General features: G+C 46.0%; 1 protein-coding gene across 5 annotated transcripts in view; it reads left to right on the top strand.

The window, feature by feature from the left end:
• Positions 1–26,293, top strand: part of LOC147730471 (alpha-aspartyl dipeptidase-like) — a 198,099-nt gene that overhangs the window by 107,311 nt on the left and 64,495 nt on the right. For all 5 annotated transcript variants that reach the window (XM_086955279.1, XM_086955278.1, XM_086955275.1 and 2 more), the window contains one exon: positions 17,657–17,731. In XM_086955279.1, coding sequence (XP_086811405.1) covers positions 17,657–17,731 — 75 coding nt within the window. The remainder of the gene's footprint in view (positions 1–17,656; positions 17,732–26,293) is intronic.

The following is a 26,293-nucleotide window of genomic DNA, read 5'->3' as shown; positions in this document are numbered from 1 at the left end:
TACATATTGTTCTATGTTAAGAATATGCAGGAGTAAGGGAAGAGTAAAACGAAAGGCAGTAGATTGTCATTTTCTTTTAACATAGAAGGTATTTACATATTGTTCTATGTTAAAAAAAATGACAATCTACAGCCTTTCGTTTTACTCTCTCCTTACTCCTGCATATTCCACTGTACAAAATGCTCACATTTTGGAGTCTTAGAAAGAAAACACCAAACTTCATTTTAAAAGATTAAGCAGGAATTCAACAGAAGACATAACCAGATATTTGACCTTTGTCTTTGAATACACAGCAGATGTAACAAGATGAAAACAAAATTTATAGGATCTTTATTGCTCATTCACATTCTGAATCCCAGATTGGTTATTTTGGGAGTGCTGTAGGACCCCGCACTCCTACTTCCAATGCCTATGATAATGGGGGTCACTTTTATTTTGGTATTTGGGCCTAATTTCTGTCGCATTCTGACCCTGGCTGCTGTGCTGCCTTGTGTCGGAGAGAGAAAAAAAAATAGTGCCCTAATGCAAGGGTGTGTGCATTCTGTCAAGCATAGGTTTTGTATTGGAAGGGTTTATTATTTTCCCCACTTCTATGTGTGCTATACAGTTCAGCACACATACACAGCTGGTAGAGTGTGGAGGCTTTAAAAACATGATCCACTATTATGCCTTCCTCGGGGAGACATAACTTTTTCACGCAAATCCCTGTCTTCAAATGTTAGTAGAGAAGGATTTGCTTCAAAAGCCATGGGTGGTAGCATGGGAACGCCCATATACCATGCCCGGTACATCTCCTTGAGTGCAAAGTAGCACTACATAGTGTTACTTTAGGCACGTTTATAACACATATGCCAACACAACACTCTACACTGGGTTTGTGTCACTTTTGTGAGGCAAACCTGGCGCAAAGTGGTAGTAAATTTCTGCCTCCGTGACAATTTGAAAGAGTTTTTTATTTAAGTACATCCGGGATTGTTTTAATGTGAGCTCCAGATATGATTGTAAGCATATCCAACAGCCATAGCTGTTTTTTATTAAAGGATGCTAATTGCCCGCCATCTAAAAAACGCTTTGAAGCACTAAATTAAAAGTGTTCAACAGTATGCACTGGAAGAGGGCTATGCCTTTAGTAATATCTCCCAATGAAAGTGTCTGATAGTTGGACTGCAAGAGCAGAATCCATGGAAGTCATAGAATGGCCACTTACCTGATTTATGAACGGCTCCTGATATCTATTGCAGGCCCAACTCCATCTTCATTGTCATAAATATCTTAATCACACCTAATATCAAGACTCGAAAACGTAAATCAGTAACTGGACATTTAGAGTAACACCACCAACACATATCATCATTACATTTGAACCCTTTTTAACACAATCTAGTTTTAAGTTAGTGAAGTAGTGTGGCTCACTGGTTAGAGGCGGCAGACCCGAGAGCAGAGGACGGCCCGGGACCAGGGTTCGATTCCCGGCGCGGCAGGTTTCTGGACCAGGGTCAGCGGACTCGATAATTCTCTCGCCTCGGTGCCCACTCTGATCAGCGATCACACTCGGCAACTCTGGGCATTAGCTTGCCTCATCTTCACTAACGGCCCCACCAGACCGCCGGGGATGCCTAGTCTCACCCTGGAGATACCCATTAAGGGACCATCTCTCAGGGAAGCCAGGAAGGGTTTCGCAGCGGTCGAAGCGCCTTGGGACCCTACGGGTAAGTAGTGCGCTATATAAATGCCTATACATTTACATTTACATTTACATTTACATAGTGCTTTGGGTGTGTACCACATGTTTTCAACCAATAATACGGAAACTTTGTTTATCTTCGAGTTTGTGTAATTTAGCTCTATAGCCTATTGACTTTTCAGAAGGATTTTTGGGAATTACAAATAACATAGCTGATCCATCTGTTTAGCAACAACAGATACTCCACTACCATATACTCACCTGGGCCCATAAACTCATAGTGGTTAAACAGCTGATTGGTCAAGTATTATAAAATTTCACAAACTGTTTAGGATTAGTTTATTAAATACCTCTGTTAAATTTTCAACTAACCTTTAACCCTTTCGATGCTGATGACAAGCTCAGCTCGTCATGATGCACGGTTGAGCTGTGCTGATGACGAGCTGAGCTCGTCATGAACAATGGGAAAGAGGTGCCTGCAGCACAGGAGGGGAAAATACCTAGCAGCCAAGGTGTTAACAGACAAACAAGTTCTTTCCTCTGGTCGATGGACCATTAGTTGAATCTAGTTGATGGCGATAATTTACATAAACTAGATGCATGTGAACAATCTCAATACAGTGCAGTCACCTATATTCATAGGAGGGAAAATTCAATTAATAAACACATTGCATTTATATCTGACTCGAGCAATAATTGATACCGGAAAGAGAGAAGATCAAGAACATTAGCAAATAACAGAATTTTATAACTAAAACATAAACTAACTTTTCTATACTTTAAGTGAATTACCCCGGACTCAATAAGTTTTTAAATCTTAATCAAAATTTTTAGATGCAGTAGTTAGTGAGAAATGTAAAGATTTCTCAGATATAAAACTGTGGCTGCGGTGGATCACACTTTCCCCAGTGGTATTGAACTTTAACATGAGCACTATTGATACTAACTCGGGTATTTAGCAGCACATGTAACCTCTCTAAACAAGAATATAGCTCCTCTTCAGTATTTAAATCGTTTGGAGACTTTGTTTCTAAATTAACAAAGTACCTACTCTCCAATACTCTTAACTTTTGTTCCCAGTTACCACCCCTGGGATGCCTCAGGACGTCTTTGATCACATACTATGCTAGGTACCTAGTATCACTCATGTGAAGATCACTCGCATGCCGGGCCGGTACACAGGCAACATATTGAGTATTAAATATCGACCTACCAAAATATTGTGTTAGAAATTTCGAAGGTGCAGAATATCGATGTCAAGAATATCGTTGGACAGAATATCGACCCTAAGGCAAATAATATCGAAATTCTTTATATCGATGTAAGTAATATCGAAGTTAGTAATATCGATAGCATATATATCGATGTTACTAATTTTGATGACACTAATATCGATATTTGTATTATTTTTTTGTTTTTTAATATGTCTGTGTTATATGTTTTACTTAAGTATTTAAAATAAATAATATTATATGTGTATTAATTATATATATTAATAAATGTATTTATATGCAAATTATATGTTTTACTACCGGAGCGGGTTGTGGGTTTATAGGGGAATAGGGTGGGAAGTAATTTAATTAAGTTAAATTGATTATTAATTAGTAGGATTTATTAATAAATTGTAATTTATTGGTAATTATTTTTAATTATTTGGAAATTTATTTTAATTAATTAATTGATAAATATGTTCTGTAGCAGGTTATGGGTTTATAGGGAAATAGGGTGGGAAGTAATATAATTAGGTTAAATTAATTAATAATTAGTAGTTAATATTAATTTTAAATAATTGGTAATTACATTTAATTGGTAAATCATTTAAATTAATTGATTAATTGATAAATATGTTCTGTAGCGGGTTGTGGGTTTATAGGGGAATAGAGTGGAAAGTAATTTAATTATGTTAAATGAAGAATTAATTAGTAGTTATTATTAAATAATTTTAAATAATTGGTAAATAAATTTAATTGGTATTTCATTTTACTAAATTGATTAATTGATATATATGTTCTGTAGCGGGTTGTGGCTTTATAGGGGAATAGGGTGGGAAGTTACTTAATTATGTTTAATTATTAATTAGTAGGAATTATAAATTAATTTTAATTAATTGGTAATTAATTTTAATTAATTGGTAATGAATTTTAATTGATTGGTAAATAATTTTAATTAATTCATAAATAGATAAATGTATTCTATTGTGGGTAGTGGGTTTATAGGGGAATAGGGTGGGAAGTAATTTTAATTTAATTAAGTAATAATGTTTTGAAATTAATTTTTTTGTTTATAATATAATTGTTAATAAATTATTAATTGGTAATTAAATATTATAAAATGGTATTTTTTATATTTATTTTTGGTTAAATATATTTAGCTAATCATGTTTTTTTTAATTATGTATAGGTATTGTATATGATTTATATTTATTTAATAGTTTATATTATTATAATTAAAAAAAGCTTTTATTTATAAGTATGTTATTTTAACCCCTACACTATCCAACACTTTCCCTACTGTTGCACTCTCTGGAGTTGGAATAGTAATTGTTACCCCTACGCTATCCAACATTTTCCCTACTGTTGCACTCTCAGGAGTAGGAATAGTAATTGTTACCCATACGCTATCCAACACTTTCCCTACTGTTGCACTCTCAGGAGTGGGAATAGTAATTTTTACCCCTACGCTATCCAACGCTTTCCCTACTGTTGCACTCTCAGGAGTGGGAATAGTAATTGTTACCCCTACGCTATCTAACACTTTCCCTACTGTTGCACTCTCAGGAGTGGGAATAGTAATTTTTACCCCTACGCTATCCAAAGCTTTCTCTACTGTTGCACTCTCTGGAGTGGGAATAGTAATTTTTACTCCTACGCTATCCAACACTTTCCCTACTGTTGCAATCTCTAGAGTGGGAATAGTAATTTTTACCCCTACTCTATCCAACGCTTTCCCTACTGTTGCACTCTCTGGAGTGGGAATAGTAATTTTTACTCCTATGCTATCCAACGCTTTCCCTACTGTTGCACTCTCTGGAGTGGGAATAGTAATTTTTACTCCTACGCTATCCAACGCTTTCCCTACTGTTGCACTCTCTGGAGTGGGAATAGTAATTTATACTCCTACGCTATCCAACGCTTTCCCTACTGTTGCACTGTCTGGAGTGGGAATAGTAATTTATACTCCTACGCTATCTAAAACTTTCCCTACTGTTGCACTCTCTGGGGTGGGAATAGTAATTTTTACCCTTACGCTATCCAACGTTTTATATAATTAATTGTAAAAATATTAAAAGTATATTTAATTTTTTATATTTTTTGCATTTTATTTATGTTATTGTTTTATGTTTGTAAATGTCTTTGTAATTTAGAATATACTTTATTAATTTGTAAATTAGTAAAATAATTATTACAACTTATTGTTCAGTACATATATATTATATATTTACTGTATATATTTAATTCATGTTTTATTATTATATGTATTATTTATTAATTTGAAACATTAGATACTTTTAACTATGTAGATTTTATTTATTAGTGTTATATACTTTATTTTACATTTATATTTTAAAAGAAAAAAAAAACGATATTTTTAACATCGATATTTTTTAAATCTATATTATTTTTTCGATTTTTTTTGTACTTACCATGTTGTAGATAGGATGTCGATATTCTTGCCCTCAATATTTTTGACTCGATATTCCTGTGGGTCGATATTTTAGAGGTCGATATTCTGTCAGTGATCCGCCGGGCCACTGGGTATGACAACTCTTTATTCTTCACTGCCCTCAGGTGCTAGAGGATTAGCTTGTGTATCTACAGAATTGCGCTGCCCTTGTACTGCTGCCCACATTCACATGACAGTACATATACTGCGAATTCTGAACTACAATTTAATGAGCCCCTGATCTTTGATGGTTTGTTGGTGATGGGTGTGCTGTATTTGACCAGGTTGACCCGAATGGACACATGCCTTGCATTTGTGGAACCCATAGGTCTGCTGAAGCTAATTTCTTGCCTAATGACATCTGAACTACTTTTTACCAGGGCGGCCCTCACAGATAACACTGCAAAATGTAATAAGGGGGGGATTTGGGAATAGTCGGTCCTGGAAAGGGGCGACCACTCGGTCCTCCCGAACGTATGGCTGGGTGCCCCGATCCCCCGGGAAACCATTTTGGGTGGGAGGCGTGGCTCGGCTGGTATGCCCGAAGTGGCGTAGCCGGGGCGCGCCCTTTCCCGCCCAGGAGGGGTTGTCCTAGACACCCGCACGGAAGACCACGCCCCAGTAGGCGTCCCGGATGAGGGTCCCCGCCCTCCCGCAGATGGATAAATAGAGCGGGAATCCGAAGAAGCGTCCTCTTGTTCCTGTGCTCTGAAGGCTGCACCAACTCGTTGCTCGTGAGCCCTCGACGGAACAAGCGGCAATTTTGAGAACTTGTAATCTTGTTGTTTTTCTTTCAGTTATTTGGCGTACGAAAGATCCAGGACCTCGTTTATCAACTAACGCAGAATACACAAAGCTATGGCCGGCAAGAAAGCAGGGAAGAGCTCCGAGTTGGAGAAGGTACTGCGCACCTTGTCAAACCGAATGGCGAATATGGACCGAAGATTCGGTAAAGTTGAATCGATCGGCCGAGGTTTGGCCGATGTTAAAAAACAGTTGGCGGCCCTGAACAGCTCAGGCCGTCCTAAGAAGGTAATCGGCCCGGCCTTGCCTGGAGTCGTCTCTGAGGGTAGGGGAAAGCGTGTTAAGAGGAGGGCGGTTTCTGGGGAAGATCCGGTTCCTGAGGTACCCCCAATTGCCCCCATCACACCGGCGGACAGCCCGGTACCAAACGCGGATATAGGTTTACCAATCCCCGTTGTAATTACTCCTGTTAATGATGAGGAGATGCCCCCGGAACTGGCCATCCAGTTAGCGGCAGTGTTGCCATGGCTCAAGAAGAAAGCGGGGGGGGGGCAGTGGCCGCGGGGGACCCGGCCGAGGAGGCTAGACTAATAATCGAGCAGTTACGGCAGTCGAGAGAGGCCGCAACGGCGAATGTTCCTCTTGTTCCCCCACAGGTGGCGCCGGGAGGACCTGCGGTTAGCCGGGAAAAGTCGGCAGACACGACGGTCGAACCTGGTAAGCACGCATTGCCAATGGCAGGGGAGGGTTCGTTACCTTCAAGGCGCGAAAGGGTGGCCCAGCACATCCCTGCGACCACAAAGGAACTGATATGGGGGGAGAAATATGTGAATATGTTTTCATTGTTGACTGACCATCGTGGGATGGAATATGCGAAATCCCAGAAGGATTTATGGCACCCCAGTGTATGGCGGACCAAGATGGCGGAATTTAGGGTCGATGAGACGGTAGCGAATTGGGTAAAGGCCTTTTCGATATTTACGGCAGTCATGGGGGAACGAAAACCTGAAGTCATGACTGAGTTGACCTGTTATCAGAATAGGATTATGGATTTTTATACCATGTATGAGGGGGACGAGTGGAAAGGTTACGATATTAAATTCCGAAAAGCGAAAGAGTTTGATGCGACTTTGACCTGGGATTGCCTCAACTCGGTGTCATGGCACAAGCAGCTCTTGCCTAAGCGGCAGGTATGTCCTCGCTGGGCGGGAGCGGGTCGGGGCCAGCTCGCCAAAAGCCCGCGGTGCCCTTTCGAGCGGGCGCCGGTGGGGAATATCAGCCCAAGACCGGCAGGAATGGCGGCAAGCGGGGGGTTTGTTGGGGCTTCGATAGAGGCACATGCAGCAGGCCCCAGGGAACATGTAGGTTCAGGCATGCGTGTGCGGGCTGTGGGAACTCCTCGCACCCGGAGAGTAGCTGTAGATCTAAAAACAGCGGAACGGGAGGAAAAGGGGGGTCTAAGCAAGAGTGAGGTGATGTTTCGTAACGGATTGTCTTCACCTGTCGATATCATGGCTCTGACTCCTTGGTTGTACAAATACCCTGATCATGTATCCGCCGGGGTGTTGAGGAATGGATTCCTATATGGCTTCAACATCACGGCGGGGGATTTTTGGGGGGACTCCTTTTGTAAAAATCAGTTATCTGTACAACATAACCCAGGCGTAGCTGCGAGAAAAATTTCCAAAGAAGTCAGCCTGGGGTGGGTGGCGAGGCCTTTCCACCGCCCGCCAGTGGCGGATTTCGTGTGTTCCCCGCTAGGGGTGGTCCAGAAGAAAGACCCAAGGGAGTTTAGACTCATTCACAACTTGTCTGCCCCAAGGGGTTCTTCGGTGAACGAAGCCATTGACCCAGATATTTGTTCGGTGCGGTACGCATCGTTCGATGATGCCGTGGCCATGTTAAATCACCTGGGCCCTGGAGCGCTGATGGCGAAATCAGACATCGAATCGGCATTCCGGTTGCTCCCGGTACACCCGCGAGATCAGCGCTTGCTAGGTTTTGCATTTCAGGGGAGTTATTACATGGATAAATGCATGCCTATGGGTTGTTCCATTTCTTGTGCCTATTTTGAAATGTTCAGCTGTTTTTTAGAGTGGGCATTCACCGAGGCCACAGGGCATAGGCATGTTATGCACTATCTGGATGACTTCTTGTTTCTGGGGGCGGTCGGCGATACGACATGTGCGCAGGCGCTGCGGGACTTCTGCATTCTCATGCGGGAGTTCGGAGTCCCATTGGCACCAGGTAAGACGGTTGGACCATCTACTTCACTGGAGTTTCTGGGAATTGAGCTCGATTCTGTGGAGGGATGTTTCCGTTTACCGATGGAAAAGGTGGCCAAGTTTAGGGCTTCCTTGACACAATGCCTGGGTAAGGAGAAAGTGACCCTGCACCAGTTACAACAAACAGTAGGTCAGCTTAACTTTGCCCTACGGGTGATTCCAATTGCCCGCCCCTTCTCACGCTCTATTGCACAAGCTATGGTTGGCCTCAAGGAGGGACACCACCGTACGAGACTGTCGGCAGAGGTTCGCCAGGATATGCGCATTTGGTTGGCATTTCTGGCTGACTTCAACGGTCGAGTTGTGTGGAACACGCCGCCAGCATCTTCGGATGAACTAGGTTTGTGGACTGACTCAGCTGGGAACGTGGGATTCGGCGCCATCTTTGGTAACCGATGGTCGGCGCAAGTATGGCCGACGTGGTGGCACTCCAGCGGTCTGACAGGTAACATTGGGTTCTTGGAGCTATTCCCCATTTGGGTTGCGCTGATGGCATGGCCAGACGACTTCAGGGACCGCTCGGTGGTGTTTTGGTCTGATAATATGACTGTGGTTGAGTGCATTAACCAGCAGGCAGCCCGCTGCAAGTGGATCTTGAGGTTATTGAAAGAAATTGTATTACGTTGCATGAGATTGAATGTACAGTTCAGGGCAACCCATGTGCCAGGCGTACTAAATTATGCAGCTGATGCACTCTCTCGTTCACACATGCAGGCTTTCAGGGGCTATCTACCCACAGCGGACCTAGTGGCGGCACCGTTCCCCGAAGTACTATGGCTAATCGGTGCCCCGGATTACAAGACCTCGTGGCAGCCAGCTTAGCTCCCAGGACAAGGAAGGCATACGAAGGAGCGTTTCGTTCCTATTGAACATTTTTGGGTCCATCAGGGAGACAGAGCTGGGGTCAGGAGGAATCCTTCCTGGGGTTCCTGGTTGCGCTGCACAGAGAAGGCCGATCAGCGGCAACGGCCAGTAGGCATAGGGCGGCCATTTCATTCATGGCACAGGTGCATGGCATAAGAGATCCGACGGATTCCTTTTTGGTCAGGAAGGCACTCCGTGGCTGGCAGCGCCTCTAAGGTCGCAAGCAGGATACAAGGCGCCCGATTGGTTTAGACAGATTGTCTCTACTTTTAGCGAAGCTAGATGAGACGTGCTCCTCCCTTTTTGAAGCAGTTCTGTTCCGGGCAGCTTTCGCCTTGGCATTCCATGGGGCTATGCGGGTGAGTGAACTCGTCGCAAGGAACAAGAAGGATGTAGAGGGAGGCCTGGGCAGGGATCACGTCCAAATATGGGGTGATTCAATGGTAATCTCTATAGCCAGGTCCAAGACCGACCAGGGAGCTATGGGGGATAGTGTTATTGTGCAGCGCGCAGGAGGGTCCCCCACGTGTCCGATAAAGTGTGTAGAGGAATACTTGGCACTAAGGACGGTTGCATGGGGGGGGGAGTTTGCTTAGGCACAAGGATGGCACCCCACTGACGAGATTTCAGTTTCAGAGGGTGCTGGCACTGTCAATCGCGGCCGCGGGCATGGACCCGTGCGATTTTGGGACCCACTCATTTAGGATAGGGGCTGCTACTGAGGCTACAGGAAGTGCAGAGGAAGTAAAGCAGTTAGGCCGTTGGTCCTCAAATTGCTTCAAGAGGTATGTGCGATTGCACATGTTGTAAAGATCAATTGACATGCACTCACGCTTCTTGTCTTTTGTTTACATTGCAGTTTTGCGAGCCTGTCACGCGGGGCGGAATTGGAAGTCGACCCAGGACCGGGAGACCAGCGGTCGAGGATCACCGACTGGAGAGAGAGTGGTATGGGTCGTGGGCCACTCATATGTGAGGCGCGCCGGGGATGTATTCAAGGCAGGTGACGCGACTCATGCATCTGGGGAATACGGGTACAGAGTGACCTTCCATGGGAAGGGCGGGCTCTGTTCTGACCAATTTCAGTCGTTTTTTGAGGGTCTTTTAGGGCGGCAAAGGTCACCGCCATTTGTAGTCCTAGTACACCTGGGGGGCAATGACTTGGTGACACTGGGAAGACGAGTGTTTTTAGAACACATCCTGTCGGCAGTTAGCTGGTTGGCTAAAAAAAGTCCCGGGGTGCACGATTGCCTGGTCCCACATGATCCCCAGGAAGAGTTGGCGGGGGGGCATTTCAGTGTCAGCATTGAACCACTCTGTGAAAAGGGTTAACAATAAAGTTGGGAAATTGTTTTGCTCCGCGCAGTTTCATAGCATTCCTCACGGGTGTATTCGGGGAGACCACATGTATCTGAATGATGGGGTTCACCTGTCCAGGGAGGGAAATGATTTACTCATTGGAGACTTCATAGCATGGTTAAGGGGTTTGAGGAAGCATGACCTTTAGGAGGAGTGGGGGGGCCGGATAGTCGGTCAACTATTCGGCCTGTGGCGGTAAGGTCATGATCGGTGAGCAGTGATTTCAAGGCCCCTAGAGGGGGGCGCCACCCAGAATGGTGGGAGCGCCCGGGGGGAGGCGGCCATTGGCCCCTTCCACGGGGAGGCGGCACCCACTAAGGATGGGTCGCCTAGGGGGAGACGGCCGAAGGCCCCTCCCAGGGGGGAGGCGGCTAGATGCCCCTCCTACGAATTTCCCGGGGGCCAGATATCCGCGACGGCGGATAGAGAGTGTGGGGATGGGGGGGGAGTCCACGCTGTCCTTCCTACAGATACCTCACACGGCAACTCGGACGACCTTTAAAAATGGCGTAGAGTGAAAAGGGGGCCCCCACGACAAGGGAAGTTACAGTTGGCAATGAGGGTAAGGTCCTCTGCGCATGCGCCACTCACACCGTGAGGGCGGGATTTTGGAAGTGGGGATCTGACACAGGTTAAGACCTTGCCGTTGGCCCTTAATGCTAGGATGTTCAATTTTAATTTAGAATGTATGCATTTACAGGATGCTAGACTCGGCTAGGAAACCTTTGTATTAGAGATCTGTTAAGGTTAGCCAAAGGACATGTCTTCATCGAAATGTAATAAATGTAAAATTGTACATAATTCATGAAACTTTTATTTAATGTTTTAAATTTTGTTTTATATTTTAATAAATACGGCCGGGGGGGGGGTAACTCCCCCTCACCTTCCAAAAGTTCAAACCTGTGTCTGTCTACTCCCATTGGGAATTGGTGTTGGGAGGGGGTGGCGGGCATCCCGGCCATATGGAAAGGGGCGACCACTCGGTCCCCCGAACGTATGGCTGGGTGCCCCGATCCCCCCGGGAAACCATTTTGGGCGGGAGGCGTGGCTCGGCTGGTATGCCCGAAGTGGCGTAGCCGGGGCGCGCCCTTTCCCGCCCTGGAGGGGTTGTCCTAGACACCCGCACGGAAGACCACGCCCCAGTAGGCGTCCCGGAGGAGGGTCCCCGCCCTCCCACAGATGGATAAATAGAGCGGGAATCCGAAGAAGCGTCCTCTTGTTCCTGTGCTCTGAAGGCTGCACCAACTCGTTGCTCGTGAGCCCTCGACGGAACAAGCGGCAATTTTGACCCACCCACCAGCCCCTTATGGCAATGTTTGTTGTAATAAAGCTCGATTAGATAGAAATGTATAGGCCTTTTTTCCTTTGTAGAGAAGTGAGGGAATGTTTCACATAATGATGTGGCTTCTGTTTTAGGATAATGTTTCCCTTTGTAGGAAAATAAAGTTGATGACTCATCAAGGCTATGTCAGGATTTTTTTTCCATTAGTAGGTAAAACAACTGTCGTATTTATTTTTTGGTCGGGCGGTAAGGTCATGATCGGTGAGCAGTAATTTCAAGGTCCCTAGAGGGGGGCGCCACCCAGAATGGTGGGAGCGCCCGGGGGGAGGCGGCCATTGGCCCCTTCCACGGGGAGGCGGCACCCACTAAGGATGGGTCGCCTAGGGGGAGGCGGCTAGATGCCCCTCCTGCGAATTTCCCGGGGGCAGGATATCCGCGACGGCGGACAGAGAGTGTGGGGATGGGGGGGCGAGTCCACGCTGTCCTTCCTACAGATACCTCACACGGGAACTCGGACGACCTTTAAAAATGGCGTAGAGTGAAAAGGGGGCCCCCACGACAAGGGAAGTTACAGTTGGCAATGAGGGTAAAGTTCTCTGCGCATGCGCCACTCACACCGTGAGGGCGGGATTTTGGTAGTAGGGATCTGACACCGGTTAAGACCTTGCCGTTGGCCCTTAATGCTAGGATGTTCAATTCTAATTTAGAATGTATGCATTTACAGGATGCTAGACTCGGCTAGGAAACCTTTGTATTAGAGATCTGTTAAGGTTAGCCAAAGAACATGTCTTCATCGAAATGTAATGAATGTAAAATTGTACATAATTCATGAAACTTTTATTTAATATTTTAAATTTTGTTTCATATTTTAATAAATACGGCCGGGGGGTAACTCCCCCCCCTGCCTTCCAAAAGCTCAAACCTGTGTCTGTCTACTCCCATTGGGAATTGGTGTTGGGAGGGGGTGGCGGGCATCCCGGCCATATAGAGTAGTATCCCCCTCTAACTAGATGCCACTACTTCCCCAAGATGCTCTTTAGTTGGTACTCTTGTTTGCTGTATGTCGTTGTCAATCTAATGATAGATTTATCTTTTTCGGTTGCCTGCTGGGAAAGAGCAGAGATTCCCTACTCCTTAGCCCAACTTTTGCTGCAGTTATTGCAAGAGATTCTCTTGTGTAGCCTCGCTGCACAAATTTGCCCATCATTGCATCCCGGCCAATGTTCCAATCCTCAGTACAACTGCAATTACTCCTTAATCTCAGCATCTATCCATGGAGTATGCTGGATTTCAATTGACGTGGGTGGAAACCTGGTTTCTTACCTGTTATGTCAAAGACAAAATGTAAATCAAGAAACTCAATTTGGGTTGCACTAATGCGGCCTGTGTTCGTATAGTTTTGGCTTCAATTTTAACGAATTAGACTACATCTACAATTAGAGAATCACCTCGTAGGGTCAATCAACATATGAATTTACCGTTCTGAAGATGGTCTAACAGATGACTTCACTACCTACACCGAAACATTGACATTTTACACCGATTTTCTTTGTGAATTGTTTTCACTAAAGGATTTGTTCTCAGTACAATCAGTCACAATTTCCTTTTGTATATATAGTTTGGAATAGGGGGCCCCATTAGTGATCATGAGAAACACATTATAACAAAGATTTTTTGAATCTCAGTCACTATGTGTTGATGTATGTTCATATATGTAACAATTTGTGTACCCTCCAAAATGTTTTCAACATAAATTTGTGTTTCAAAAAGCATACACCCGTTTTGGAATACTTTCTGTTAGATTTGTTCATTTTGAAACAAGTATATTCTGCTTCTTAAATAACTAGATGCAAGATACTGTTAAGAGCTTACGATAGAAATCTGTCTATAGCAAATAATTCCTTGTAGGCACGCTTACCCGCTGAAATATCTATTAAGGGCAACCGCTAGATGAGGTGCTCACCCCATGCAGCACCGTGGTCGTTGATGAGCACCTGCTCCTTCCACCAGCCCATATGCAGACCAGCATAGCTGGCGCAAAGCAGGTACCCTTCGCGGTACTGCGGAACTGCTGGAAAAATTTGATTTGTGTGTATGTATATGTATGTATGTATGTATATATATATATATATATATATAAATATTATAGTGTTTTAAGGGTTTGGGGTAGGTTGAGTTATAAGAGGTAAGGGTATCTGTAGGGTTTAAGATTGGGGAAGGGTATAGGGTGATAAGGGTGTTTTTAGGGTTTAGGGGTGGGTAGAGATATACAGGTACATGCATCAAAGGATTTTGCGATCGCAAACGGTGCGAATCGCAAAAATCGGCCGTTTGCGATCCCAAAATCCTCTTTTGGAATGCATGAAGGTTCAAGGCCCTCGCAATTTAAGAATTCGCAAATATTTGCGAATTCTCAAATTGCGATTGCATTTAAGGAATCGCATTTTGCGATTCCTTAAATGCAATGCAAGAAACCTTTTAAAATTGCGAATTCGCAATTAGGGGTTGCAAATTACCACAAGGGTGAACCTCGTGGTAATTTGCGAAAAATTATTAAAATGCTCAAATTAGCATTTTAAACAATGTCATGTTACAGACACACATGTCCTTAGGACATGTGTGTGTGAAACATGCACTTTAAAATACATTTCAGGGGTGCAGGAGGGGGTCCTTTGGACCCCCCCTGCACCCATGGAATGCATCAACATTTTGCGAATTCTAATTTGCGAATTTGCAATTCCCATTGATTCCTATGGGCCTTTTGGCCCATGGGAATCAATGGGAATTGCGAAATCGCAAATTGGAATTCGCATAATATTTGCGATTCGGTAAAAATTGCGATTTTTACCCAATCGCAAATTTTATGCACTTTCAATCATACATCCCGTTTTGCGATTCCTTATTTGCGATTCCTTAAAAATCGCTAATAAGGAATCGCAAAACGTTTTGTTGATGTATGTCACCGATAGTGTGCTAAGTGTATATTTTGGCTTTAGGGGTGGGAAGGAGTATAGGGTGGTAAGAGTGTTTATACTGGTAAGGGTATAGGGTGGTAAGGACATTTTTAGGATTAAGGGGTGGGTAGGGGGTATAAGGTAGTAAGGGCATTTTTAAGATTTTAGGGTGTGTAAGGGTATAGGGTGGTAAGTGTATTTTTTGGGGTTTAGGGGTGGGTAGAGGAATTGTGTGGTATGGGTGTTTTTAGACTTTAGGGGTGGGTAGGTTATTGGTTGGTAAGGGCGTTTTCAGGGTGTAGAGTGGGTAAGGGCATTTTTAGACTTTAGGGGTGGGTAGAGGTATAGGGTGGTAAGGGGGTTTTAAGTATGGGTTAAAAAAGAAAGAAAAAAATTTACAATTACTATAGCTATTTGTACATTTTTTTCTTTATTTTTTTACCCACACGTAAATTCCCTTTTACCACCCTTTACTTCTACCTACCCCTATGTACATACAGAACACCACTGGAAAATCCAAAGGTTAAAGTAACGTCATAGTTAGGTGAATTGGTGGACATTGCCAACATTAACGTTTTGAACAAAAAAAATACTGAAATTCACCAATTCTAGTTAGCAGCACTATCTATAACTTTCTTCCATGCCCGCCATGCACTGCATATGACCTTACATGACATCGTTTATTACATGTTCTATGACATCACTAATGACATCTCAAATGATATGACTGCTCAAACTCGCCATAATGGATGACTCAGCCATTACCCTGGTGCACCAATATCCACGAGATGCCACAGCATCTCTTTATTTTGTTCCTGCCCTGTCGAGAGTGGAAAGCCCAACAAGCATGCTTTCAAAAGACGGTTTCAATGTGCACGCAGATCCCTACCCGGCAGGACAGTTCCCATGATATCCAGGCTGGCAGTTCTTGTTTACTGGCGTTTCTGGAGTGTCTGTAAGCCACACTGACTGAGAAGCAGAGTTGATAGGTAGGGATCCTTAATGAACTTCGGCCAGGTTTCTTATTTGTAGGCTCCACTTCCAGTGACAGCTGGCACAGATAAGGGTGGCGGGGAATGGGGTGTAGAAAAATTAAAATGAGCTTACCTCATCGCCGTGTTGCTCCTCCGTCATCACTCCACGTCCGGCCACAATGAAAGCAGGAAGTACACAGGCCCCCCCTAAGCCAATCATGACGCTGCTGTCAGCAGTGTCGTGATTGATCTGAGCGCCGTGGTTCAGCGCTCTAGTGAGGACAATGAGCCTGTGCATGTTCTCCACCTATGCCATAAGACAGCCAAGGTGGGGAACATGCTAAGTGCACATGACGGTTTGGCCAGCCCAAGACGGCCGCCCAAACCGTCATGCGCACTTACCGAGTGCCCCCTGCTCTGTGAGCAGCCCAGCCCCACCCCTCAAAACTGCCTCAGGAGGGGAAAATAAAATAAGAACATTGTGTTATCGTTTTATTTTTCCATTGCTAAAAAGCAATGGGGTGAAGCTCCTCCGACTAAGCGGAAGAGCCGCCACTGCCATAGCATACATTTTAATTAAACAGTTTACATTACCCAGTGCCTTTAAGTTCTTATTTATCCCTCATGGTGATGGAACTAATATGTGGGTGATGAGTTTTAAAAGAAGGTTTTAATAATACTTGCTTCTGTCAAGACATATTGAAATTAAGTTAAGGAAGTTTGGTAGAGAGCAGGATGTGTGGAAGACGGTCTATCCAGGGGATTGGGGGTTTGGGTGGTCTCCCATTTACTATGACGAAAATCGGGACCACTTTCTCCTGTTCTGATCAGCCGCTTATTTTTGTTGAACATCTTTATTTAAACTGTTTACATTTATTTTGTATCTTTAAAATTCAATGCTAACCGCTCTGTCACCAATATTGGGCACTAATTACAAAGGTATTTTCAGGTGCAAGTATACGTTTATGGCAAAAAGGACACTTGATGGAATGTCCTTATCGCAAACTCTGATCTGACCCTTTCCCAAGTTGGTTTAGCGTAGGAACAAATCACGCCCAGATTTAGTAGGGTGTGCATGAAGGACTTTTGCAATAGCGAAACTTGTCTTCCATGTTGACTAAAGAAAAAATGTGAGAACTTGCACGAAGAGCTCCATTTTCCTGCTGCAGAGTACTAAACTGTGCAGAATTCCAAACGGGGGGGGGGGGGGGGGGGGGGGGGGTTAAGACACTTGATGGAATATCCTTTTACATTCCCAGAGCTCTGCCCAGAAACTATACCTAGTGCAGTTTTCCAGGCGTACTTCTGGGAATATTTGTGAATAGAAAATACTCTGGAATTATTCTTAGGCGTTGTAAATCTCGGTCCATACTTATTTCTGGAATAGGGCTATCTGTCTTTAACTTTTTAAACGGTCATTCTTCAAGCAAACGTTATTAATGTGTTAGCATTCATATGAAGAGGCATTTTAAAAGTTGTGTTTACACTATCAGAGTTGTCTAGTTGGCTTCAGTTTAAGCAGTAATTTATGTTATTTGCAAACGGCTTTCACAGTTAATACCTCAGTGTCGCATGCACTGTGAGCTAATTTAATCAGCAGTTAGTTTTGCGCAATCCCATGATGTTGGTTAATTCTTTTGTATTTAACATAGTTACATTCTTTTAAATGTAAAATACTGACCTACAATGTATGTTACCACATTATTATTTATAAACTTTCTATTATCTTGTTGTTTTCTGTTACACTGCAAAGATGTGGATCTGTCCTATATTCTTTTCTCCTCACACCATATCATTCCTCCTACAATATGCAACAATTGATTAATTTTCCATTTTGTATTTTTAAGGTTATGGAATGGACAGTATTCATGAATCCTCAAATCCGGTAGAAGCAGTGAGAAAGTCTGAAGCAATATTTGTTGGTACATTTCATTTTTAACCAATAAGTCTTTGAGTAGATGTTTTTTTGTTGGAATTTCCTGCAGTACATGATTTGCTTTCATTGTGTCCGCTCAAGTTATAGGGAATTATTAACTTTAATTGTGTCATTTTGTGGTAAGATGTTATGAATTTCTGGGAATACTCCTGACAGCCCAAAATGTATATCTTCAAGTGGTGACATAAATGTTCCCATTATCAATTTTTATTGCCAGTTTTATGGAGCTATGGGCGCGTTTTCTATCATTCAAAAACAATGCCAATGCAAGTGCAAATAAAACTGATCTGGCCGCAAATTGCAAAGAAAAGAAACATTACCCATGGGCATTTACATACCATACGAAATCCCGGAAGCTCCTTCTTGAGGGACTTTACCTGATAATCAAGCCGCAACCATAGAAGAAAACATTTTATTTTTTTACAGAGTTTTATATAGCACAAGCTTGACCCGAATTGTGTATCAGAGCACTATACATAGCACCAGTTGCTATACATGAGGTCACTTTCATTTTTATTAGGCATGGGGAGATTAAGTGATTAGCCCAGAATCACAGGATGTTCAGCGTCATTGTAGAGACTCTAACCCAGTTCCCCAGATTCGAGTTCAACCGCCCTAGCCATTAGGCCAACTCCAGAAATGGAATTTCTGGTTGCCTAAGCCAGGCAGAAACCACCACTCTAGTCAGGGCAAGGGAGTTACACTCTGAGTTACACACTGCTCACCCCCTTGGTAGCTTGGCACGAGCAGTCAGGCTTATCCCAGAGGCAATGTGTAAAGCGTTAGCGCAACACACACACACACACACACACACACACACACACACAGAAGCAACTCTAGGCACACCACAACAGAAGGTCTACATAAGGTTATATATAATTTAGCCTTTGTATTATCCAAAACACATTAGAATCATAGTCGCATATATACACTGTGCCAACTGGCACCCAGGTCATAATTTATAGGGGATTCCATACGTGACAGGGCCACTCGGGACACTGTCAAAACCATCAATCACAAAGCACAAGTAGCAAAAATAACACAACCAGTAACTACTGGTACAATACTGTACTTAGAATTCGCACCTGCAACATAAACACATTATGTCTGCATGACTTTGGGCCAAAAACATCATACCATGGCATTTGCATTAGGCATCACTACATTAGGCAATAACATTGGGCATAAAACGCATTATGCCCAAACCTCACATTACTGAAATGCACCGCAGTAACACTCCCCAGGTGCATACACCGCGTTTGGCATGACTTCATTATGCCTTCCTTTAGGGACTTGCGCCCTCCCAGTACACACAGGTACCCAAACTGACCCCAGGCAGACTGATCTTCCTCTGGGGCTCAAATGCCCTCTGTCCAAAATGTCAGGGCGTAACTGGTGCCTACCACTGGCCTCTTGGCTGCCAATGCAGCTAAAACCACTGTGCGCAATCCGCTGGGGGTGTGGGGTGCGTCTCACCCCTTCCTTATGACCTTTAAGAACTGTCCCCGACATTGCAGCTGAACGCGCTCTTGCGGTGCAGCTTTGAGAATTACCTTTGGCACTGCCGTGCCTCCTGAGCCCCCACTGGGACTCTAAAACAATATTGCCCTACATGAAACAATTGTTGCCCTCAGAAATAATCCTTCTGGTGGATACTCTATCTACCTGCAGATTCCTCACTTTTTCAATATCCCCAGGCTGGATCTGAAATCTTGAAATAGCTGTACTGCCTCAGTAGGTAGCGTCTGTTCTGTCTTGGCATTGGTTACTGCCCGAACACAATGTCACTGGAGCCAGAAAGTGGCACCCTGATGTAGGTCCTGTTTTTTCGAGCTCTTAGAGGCAGAGACAGTCCGCTTCCTTCAACAGTGAACATGCAGTTCTACAATTCTAACTTGGAACGTTATTATTAAGATTACTATGACTATTCCTCCGATAGGTGGGCAGGATTGGTGAGGAATCTTCAGGTAGACCGAGTATCCACCAGAAAGATTATTACCAAATGTTAATAACTTTTATCTGATGGATATTTCTGTGAGAAGTTGGCCCGATATGCAACGTTCGCTATTCTAGCGACCGCTATGTATCGTTCCAACGACCCTTATGGTGTTTGGTTGTAAGTCAACCTATAGACCAGCTATCCTAGTAGCGTGGATACGAGCAGTCTAAGGCTAAAGACTCGAGAGGGCGTGTTAAGCCAGCTGTTTACCACACATGTACCCCTTGAACACCCAGTGAAAGGACACCACACAAGTGTTATGAAAATAAACAGTATATTTATTAAGAATCACAACAGCCCTGTACTCTTTATGAGGACAGGGTACTAAGCACAAACCAAATCTCTGTAGCAAATACTTCAAGTGCACAATTATGAACAAGTGTCCGAGGACACGGAAAGATTAAGGTCTCGGGCGGACCCGATAAGGCAAGTCGGAAGCGAGGGACTCGGGACCCTAGAGTAAGGAGGCTATGCAGGCACCGAAATGCCGAGTTACCTAGCCACGAGGGCTGCGGCTGCACAAGTCTTACAGGCGTCGGGGTCTTCGCTGACGAGCCAGGAGCCGGAAGAAAAGGAGTTGCTGGCCGGCGACCAGTGCTGAATAGTTCGTAGAGATCCAAGCCTGGATCGGAGATTGAAGAAACCTGAAAGCAGAGGGGACCAAGTTCGTACTACTAGCCAGTAGTCAGAGGGTACCAGGAAGGCACCGGTTGGCCGTCACCTCGACCAGGTGAGTGGGCGACGCTAGGCTCTGCAGTCTCCTGGACCAGGAGGCGTTATCGGCGACCACGGCGGAGGTGCGAGCTGTCCCACGAAGGATGATGCTGTCGGCGTCACTGGGCCCAGGATGGGGCAACAAGCCTTGGCAGTTCTCAGGGCCACGTGGTGGGCCTAAGAGGGCGTCTTGAGTGGACCAGGAGGGTCCGGGGTGCTTCTCGCAAAGATGGAAGCAAGGGCCAGTCTGGAGCAACCAGACCAGCAGTACTGATTCTCGGATGTCGTCACAGAAGGACACAAGCCAGCGGCTAGTGACCAGACAACGTGCTGAGCAGCGAGCAGAAGGGCCCCACGCAGATCGTGGAGATGCTGGGAGACTGCACTTCGGTGCTGGAGCGGCTCAGGGTCGGGGCTTCTCGGACCCCAGAGCACTCACCAGAGAGTTACCTCGATGGTCGTGCTGGTTTTAAGAGCGTGCAGGTTCTGATGATGGCCGGTCCCTCGAGGTCTCGTCGCACCCACGGATCACAGCTGAGCTGATGATGTGGGTAGAGGTCAGAGGTGCCAGGGAAGCCGGTTCTCGTCGAGCTGGGCCGTCGGATTCCTTGAGGAAGGACTTACAGCAAACCGCAGAGTTCTTAGTTGGTGCCCGCTGATGCAGGGTGACTACTCCTTAGTCACAAGGGAGAAATCTTGAGAAGAGTCTTGAATGTCCTTTCGTAGAAAGTAGTTCTTGAATCAAAGATGATCTAATTTGGAAGGGTCCCCGCTCCGGTCTTTATTCTAAAGAAAGGGGTGGGTACATGACTAGGTCCTGCCCTAAGGGTGGGACCAGGAAGGGGGCAGTTACACCCCTCTCCCCTGCCGGACTTTCCCAAGGCCAGGGCTGTCGCCCCTGGAACTGGTTCTAACCGGCAGATGCGTAGTGAGCACCGGGGTGCCACTCCGCAGTCACATTCACGCAAAAGCCCTACCTACCCAGAATACACAAACCCTGTCTGGGACGGTGCGAACACCGCCCTCGACGGGAAACCCTTTGTCCAAGCGCTCCTCGCTGGAAGGACTCCCAGCAGCAGGAGGTCAGACTCGTGTCTGTGGTGGCAGCATCCATTTTGTGGAGCTGAGGCTTCAGTTAACTTTAACCGGGGTTCACGGTTACGTGCATGTCGTGTCCCTCTAGAAGGGTGGAATGCTAACCTCATCGCCAGAATTGGTGAGAGGGCAGCACCCCGATTCGTATGACACCTTACTCGACATGCCTTGATAACGCGACACCGAAGTTACCGATATGGTACGCGTTATCATGGAACAGCCATTGGGTCTTGATTCCGCAAGCTGCAACCGGGCTCGGCTCGGGCCTGAACCTAGCTCACACGAGCCCACGCACTCTGCCTTCAGGATTGTTAAGGCCTGCCATAGGAGTGACTGATAGGAACTCGGGTGTCCATTGTATGGTTAGATATAGAACTACTATACCTAAAGCAAAGGGTGATTACACGACTTTGCCCCAGCTGTCATGCAGCCAGTTGTGTCAAATTTAGGAGGCCAGCCAGGGGTGGCATAATACATGCTGCAGCCCCTGGCGGCCCTGGGTACACCTATGCCCTGCGTTACGGGGTCTGATAAGGTGGCCCAGTACCAATTGGAAATGTACCTAGGGTACATGGAATCCATTTTAAAGAGAGAGCAGTAGGCCTGGGGTCCTGATTGGCAGGGTCCCAGGTCGACTATGTCCAAAACCAGCTAAAACACAGGGCAAAAAGTTGGGGGCAACCATAGTCAGGATGTACCTTCCTACACAACCCCCCCCCCAAACGAAAGGAGATAAGGCTATCCTTGTCCAGGTAAGCCTCTATTACCTAAGTGGCCATATAAGGAAGGACCAGCTCTGGCTTGGTTTCCCCCTGTGTCATGGTCCACTAGGCAACCCCTCACCCTAAGGGTATCTGAGGGTCTCCACCATAGGGAATCTCTGTCTCTGGTGTGTCTTGGGAAAGAAGAAGGCTGATGCTGGGATGGAGTACTGAAGTGAGGCTCCTCTACCTTTGGGCTCAACTTCCTCCAATCACCATTCATCATGTGCGCCTTTCTTTCTTTAGCTGAGATGCACTGAGCTCTCAGGGTCAGTCTCTGGCTACCTAAAGCTGGAGGCTGGGTCCCTCTGTTTGGCTTACTGGAGGGACAGGTCAGGTCTGGGGTTTTTAGGCCCCATGTTTGGCTGTGCCCAACAGTGTCCAGCTGTGGGAGTTCCCTAACTACTTTTAAGGGGGATCCCTCAGGAGTCTGTTCTATTTTCACTTGGCTAGGTTTACCAGCTTCAGTGATCCTAATCTGCTGATTAAGGGGTTCTTTTGGACAGGGGGCCCTTTTGGGTCCACCACTGGCCTCCCTGATCTCTTCAGCCCTGGGCTGACTGAGGCAGGGTAGAGAGGTGCAGGTTACCTGCTCCAGACTGGGTCCCACCTGGGAAGGGTCCACTGCCATCAGGGGCTCTGCCAGGCTAGGCCTGACTACCTCTGGGGCAGTTCCTTCAACAGGGGTAGAGTCAGTTCCCTGAGGAGGCTGGCTCTCACCTAGTGTCTGGGAGGGGGAAGACTCTTCTTCCTCCTCAATGCTCTCGGTTTGAGTGGAGTGATCCATTGTTTCAGGCTTCACAACCTCACTATCTGTTTGAGTAGAGGCTGAGACCATTTCAACCTTGCCAACCTTTTCAGGAGGGCACTCAGTCTGTGTTTGGGCTGTGACTGTCACAGCCCTCCTATCCTGTCCTGGAAAGTCTGTCTGAGCCTGGGCAGTGGCTACCACTGCCCGTCCAACCTTTTCAGGGAGGAATGGTGCTTGGACTGGGGCTGTAGCTATTACTGCCCCATTAACCTGTCTGGATAGGCCTATCAATCTGGAATGAGTTTCTTGCTCCACCTCAGCCCATGCTGAGAGTTCCAGGTCATTCCCAAGTAAGCAATCTACGGGTAGGTTATCTGTCACTGCCACTCTCATGGGCCCTGTGACATTACCCCAGCTGAGCTTGACTACTGCCATGGGATGCCTTCTCTTCACTCCATGAATGTCTGTCACCTGATAAGTAAAACCAGGGGTCAGTTGAGCAGAGGGGACCAGATGGTCACTCACCATGGTGAGGCTGGCCCCTGTGTCTCTGAATGCCTCAACTTTCTGACCATTCACTAAAACTTCTTGTCTATACTTTCCCAAAATGTGGGGTCCAGTAGTGAAGTTGGCAAACCCCATGCCAGTCTCACAGACAAGAGTGTGGTCAGGGAACCTGGCTAAGCCATAGTCCTCCTGATTGCCCAAAGTAATGCCCACCACATTCTTGGGGGCACTCCCACCACCTGGGGGATTACCACTAGTGGTAACAGGAGGTCTGGGAGTGTTACTTGGGGGTATGTTTTCCTTATTGCTATTTTTAGGGCACTTGGCATCACTTTTGTAATGGCCCACCTGCTTACAGGTATGGCAATAAGGTTTCTTCTGTTCTGAAGGAGTGTTCTGGGACCCACCACCCTTGTTGGAGTTTTGGGGCCCTTGGGAAGTCTTCTCTGTGGATTTATCCCCACCCTTCTCTTGAGGCTTGGTCGATTCCTTTTTCTGGTCACCACCCTGGTTTTTAGGCCTAACCCTGGTTCTGACCCATTTGTCTGCCCTCTTACCCAATTCCTGTGGAGAGGTCAGATCAGAGTCTACCAGGTGCTGGTGTAATAACTGGTTCTGACAATTATTTAAGATTTGCTCCCTTATAATTAGATTATACAATCCTTTAGAATCAGTAACCTTACTACCCAGTAGCCAGCCTTCAAAAGCCTTAGTGGCACAATCGACAAAATCAGACCAATCTTGAGACTGCGTTTTCTGGGTATCCCTGAACAGCACCCTGTACTGCTCAGTGGTTAGGCCGAACCCTTCAACGAGTGTATTTTTCAAGATTTGGTAATTGTTAGCATCCTCCACCCTTGTGGTGAGGAGCTTGTCTCTTCCTTTTCCTTCAAAGGAGAGCCACAAGATAGCTGCCCACTGACTCTGGGGAACACCCTGCACAGTGCAGGCCCCCTCCAAAGCAGTAATCCATTTGTGGATGTCGTCCCCTTGTTTAAAGGGGGGCACTATCTTACCAAGGTGTTTCGTATCGAAACTCTTTTCCCTATTACTAGGTACATTGCTGCCACCAGTGGGGACTACCCCACTTAACTGTTGCTCTCTAGCAAAGGCAAGCCTTTCTTTGGCCAGGGCAAGTTCTTCCCTTTCGATCCTCAGATTAGCTGCCCTTTCCTTAGCTTCGTACACTCTCCTCTGAGGGGACGTCATCCCTCTCTGAGAAGAGTTGTGAGAGCCATTGGTTCGAAGGGATCCGCCAGAGTCTCTTGACAGAGATCGGGCTCGTCCATTCCCAATGTTAAGCTGACCTGATAGTGGCCCCAGGGGTCCCCCAGTACCGCTATCATGTTTGCTTAAGTTGGACCTGCTTAGTCTGACGACTTCTACCTGTCCCTTATCTGCCTCATCCCCAGAGAGATCCTCATCCTCATCCTCCTCCACATCCTCGTTCTCAGTTGCGAGGTGAATGAGGTCAGGATCGTCTCGGGTTCCCTCGAGGGGAGGCATGTCTCCTTCTGGATTAGAAGAGCTGCGAAGTTTCTCAGCTCTCCTGGCATCATAAGTCTCCAAGAGACCAATCAGAAAGGACGTTGTGGGGTTAGACCCCTGCTGAATCTTCCTGGAGTGACACAGTCGTCTTAACTCCTTGAAGCTCAGCACAGTATATCCTGAAGGGATGACCTGTGGAGGGTCAACTGACACAAGGGGAGACCCAGAGTTTCCTCCTTTGTCCGACATACTGGTTCTAGTGTGGTGTAAGTGATGCACCTACCTACACTACGTGTTTACCTACTGTACCCTTGCTAAGAGTTGTAGCCAAGGTGTGCTAAGCCTTGAGGAGCTACAACAGCTGGTTCAGTAGAACTCAGAGTATTCTAAGCTTTTAGTTATATGTACTAACAGTACTTTGTGCGATCTTTCAACAAGATATTCTTAGGATACGTGTGGTAAAACAACAGCAAGCTCAAATCCCAACCGCTGCTCACCAATGTGAGAAGTTGGCCCGATATGCAACGTTCGCTATTCTAGCGACCGCTATGTATCGTTCCAACGACCCTTATGGTGTTTGGTTGTAAGTCAACCTATAGACCAGCTATCCTAGTAGCGTGGATACGAGCAGTCTAAGGCTAAAGACTCGAGAGGGCGTGTTAAGCCAGCTGTTTACCACACATGTACCCCTTGAACACCCAGTGAAAGGACACCACACAAGTGTTATGAAAATAAACAGTATATTTATTAAGAATCACAACAGCCCTGTACTCTTTATGAGGACAGGGTACTAAGCACAAACCAAATCTCTTTAGCAAATACTTCAAGTGCACAATTATGAACAAGTGTCCGAGGACACGGAAAGATTAAGGTCTCGGGCGGACCCGATAAGGCAAGTCGGAAGCGAGGGACTCGGGACCCTAGAGTAAGGAGGCTATGCAGGCACCGAAATGCCGAGTTACCTAGCCACGAGGGCTGCGGCTGCACAAGTCTTACAGGCGTCGGGGTCTTCGCTGACGAGCCAGGAGCCGGAAGAAAAGGAGTTGCTGGCCGGCGACCAGTGCTGAATAGTTCGTAGAGATCCAAGCCTGGATCGGAGATTGAAGAAACCTGAAAGCAGAGGGGACCAAGTTCGTACTACTAGCCAGTAGTCAGAGGGTACCAGGAAGGCACCGGTTGGCCGTCACCTCGACCAGGTGAGTGGGCGACGCTAGGCTCTGCAGTCTCCTGGAC

Source organism: Lissotriton vulgaris, chromosome 2_1 (assembly GCF_964263255.1).
Source record: "Lissotriton vulgaris chromosome 2_1, aLisVul1.2, whole genome shotgun sequence".
NCBI lineage: Eukaryota > Metazoa > Chordata > Amphibia > Caudata > Salamandridae > Lissotriton > Lissotriton vulgaris.
This window is presented reverse-complemented; position numbering and strand designations above follow the sequence as displayed.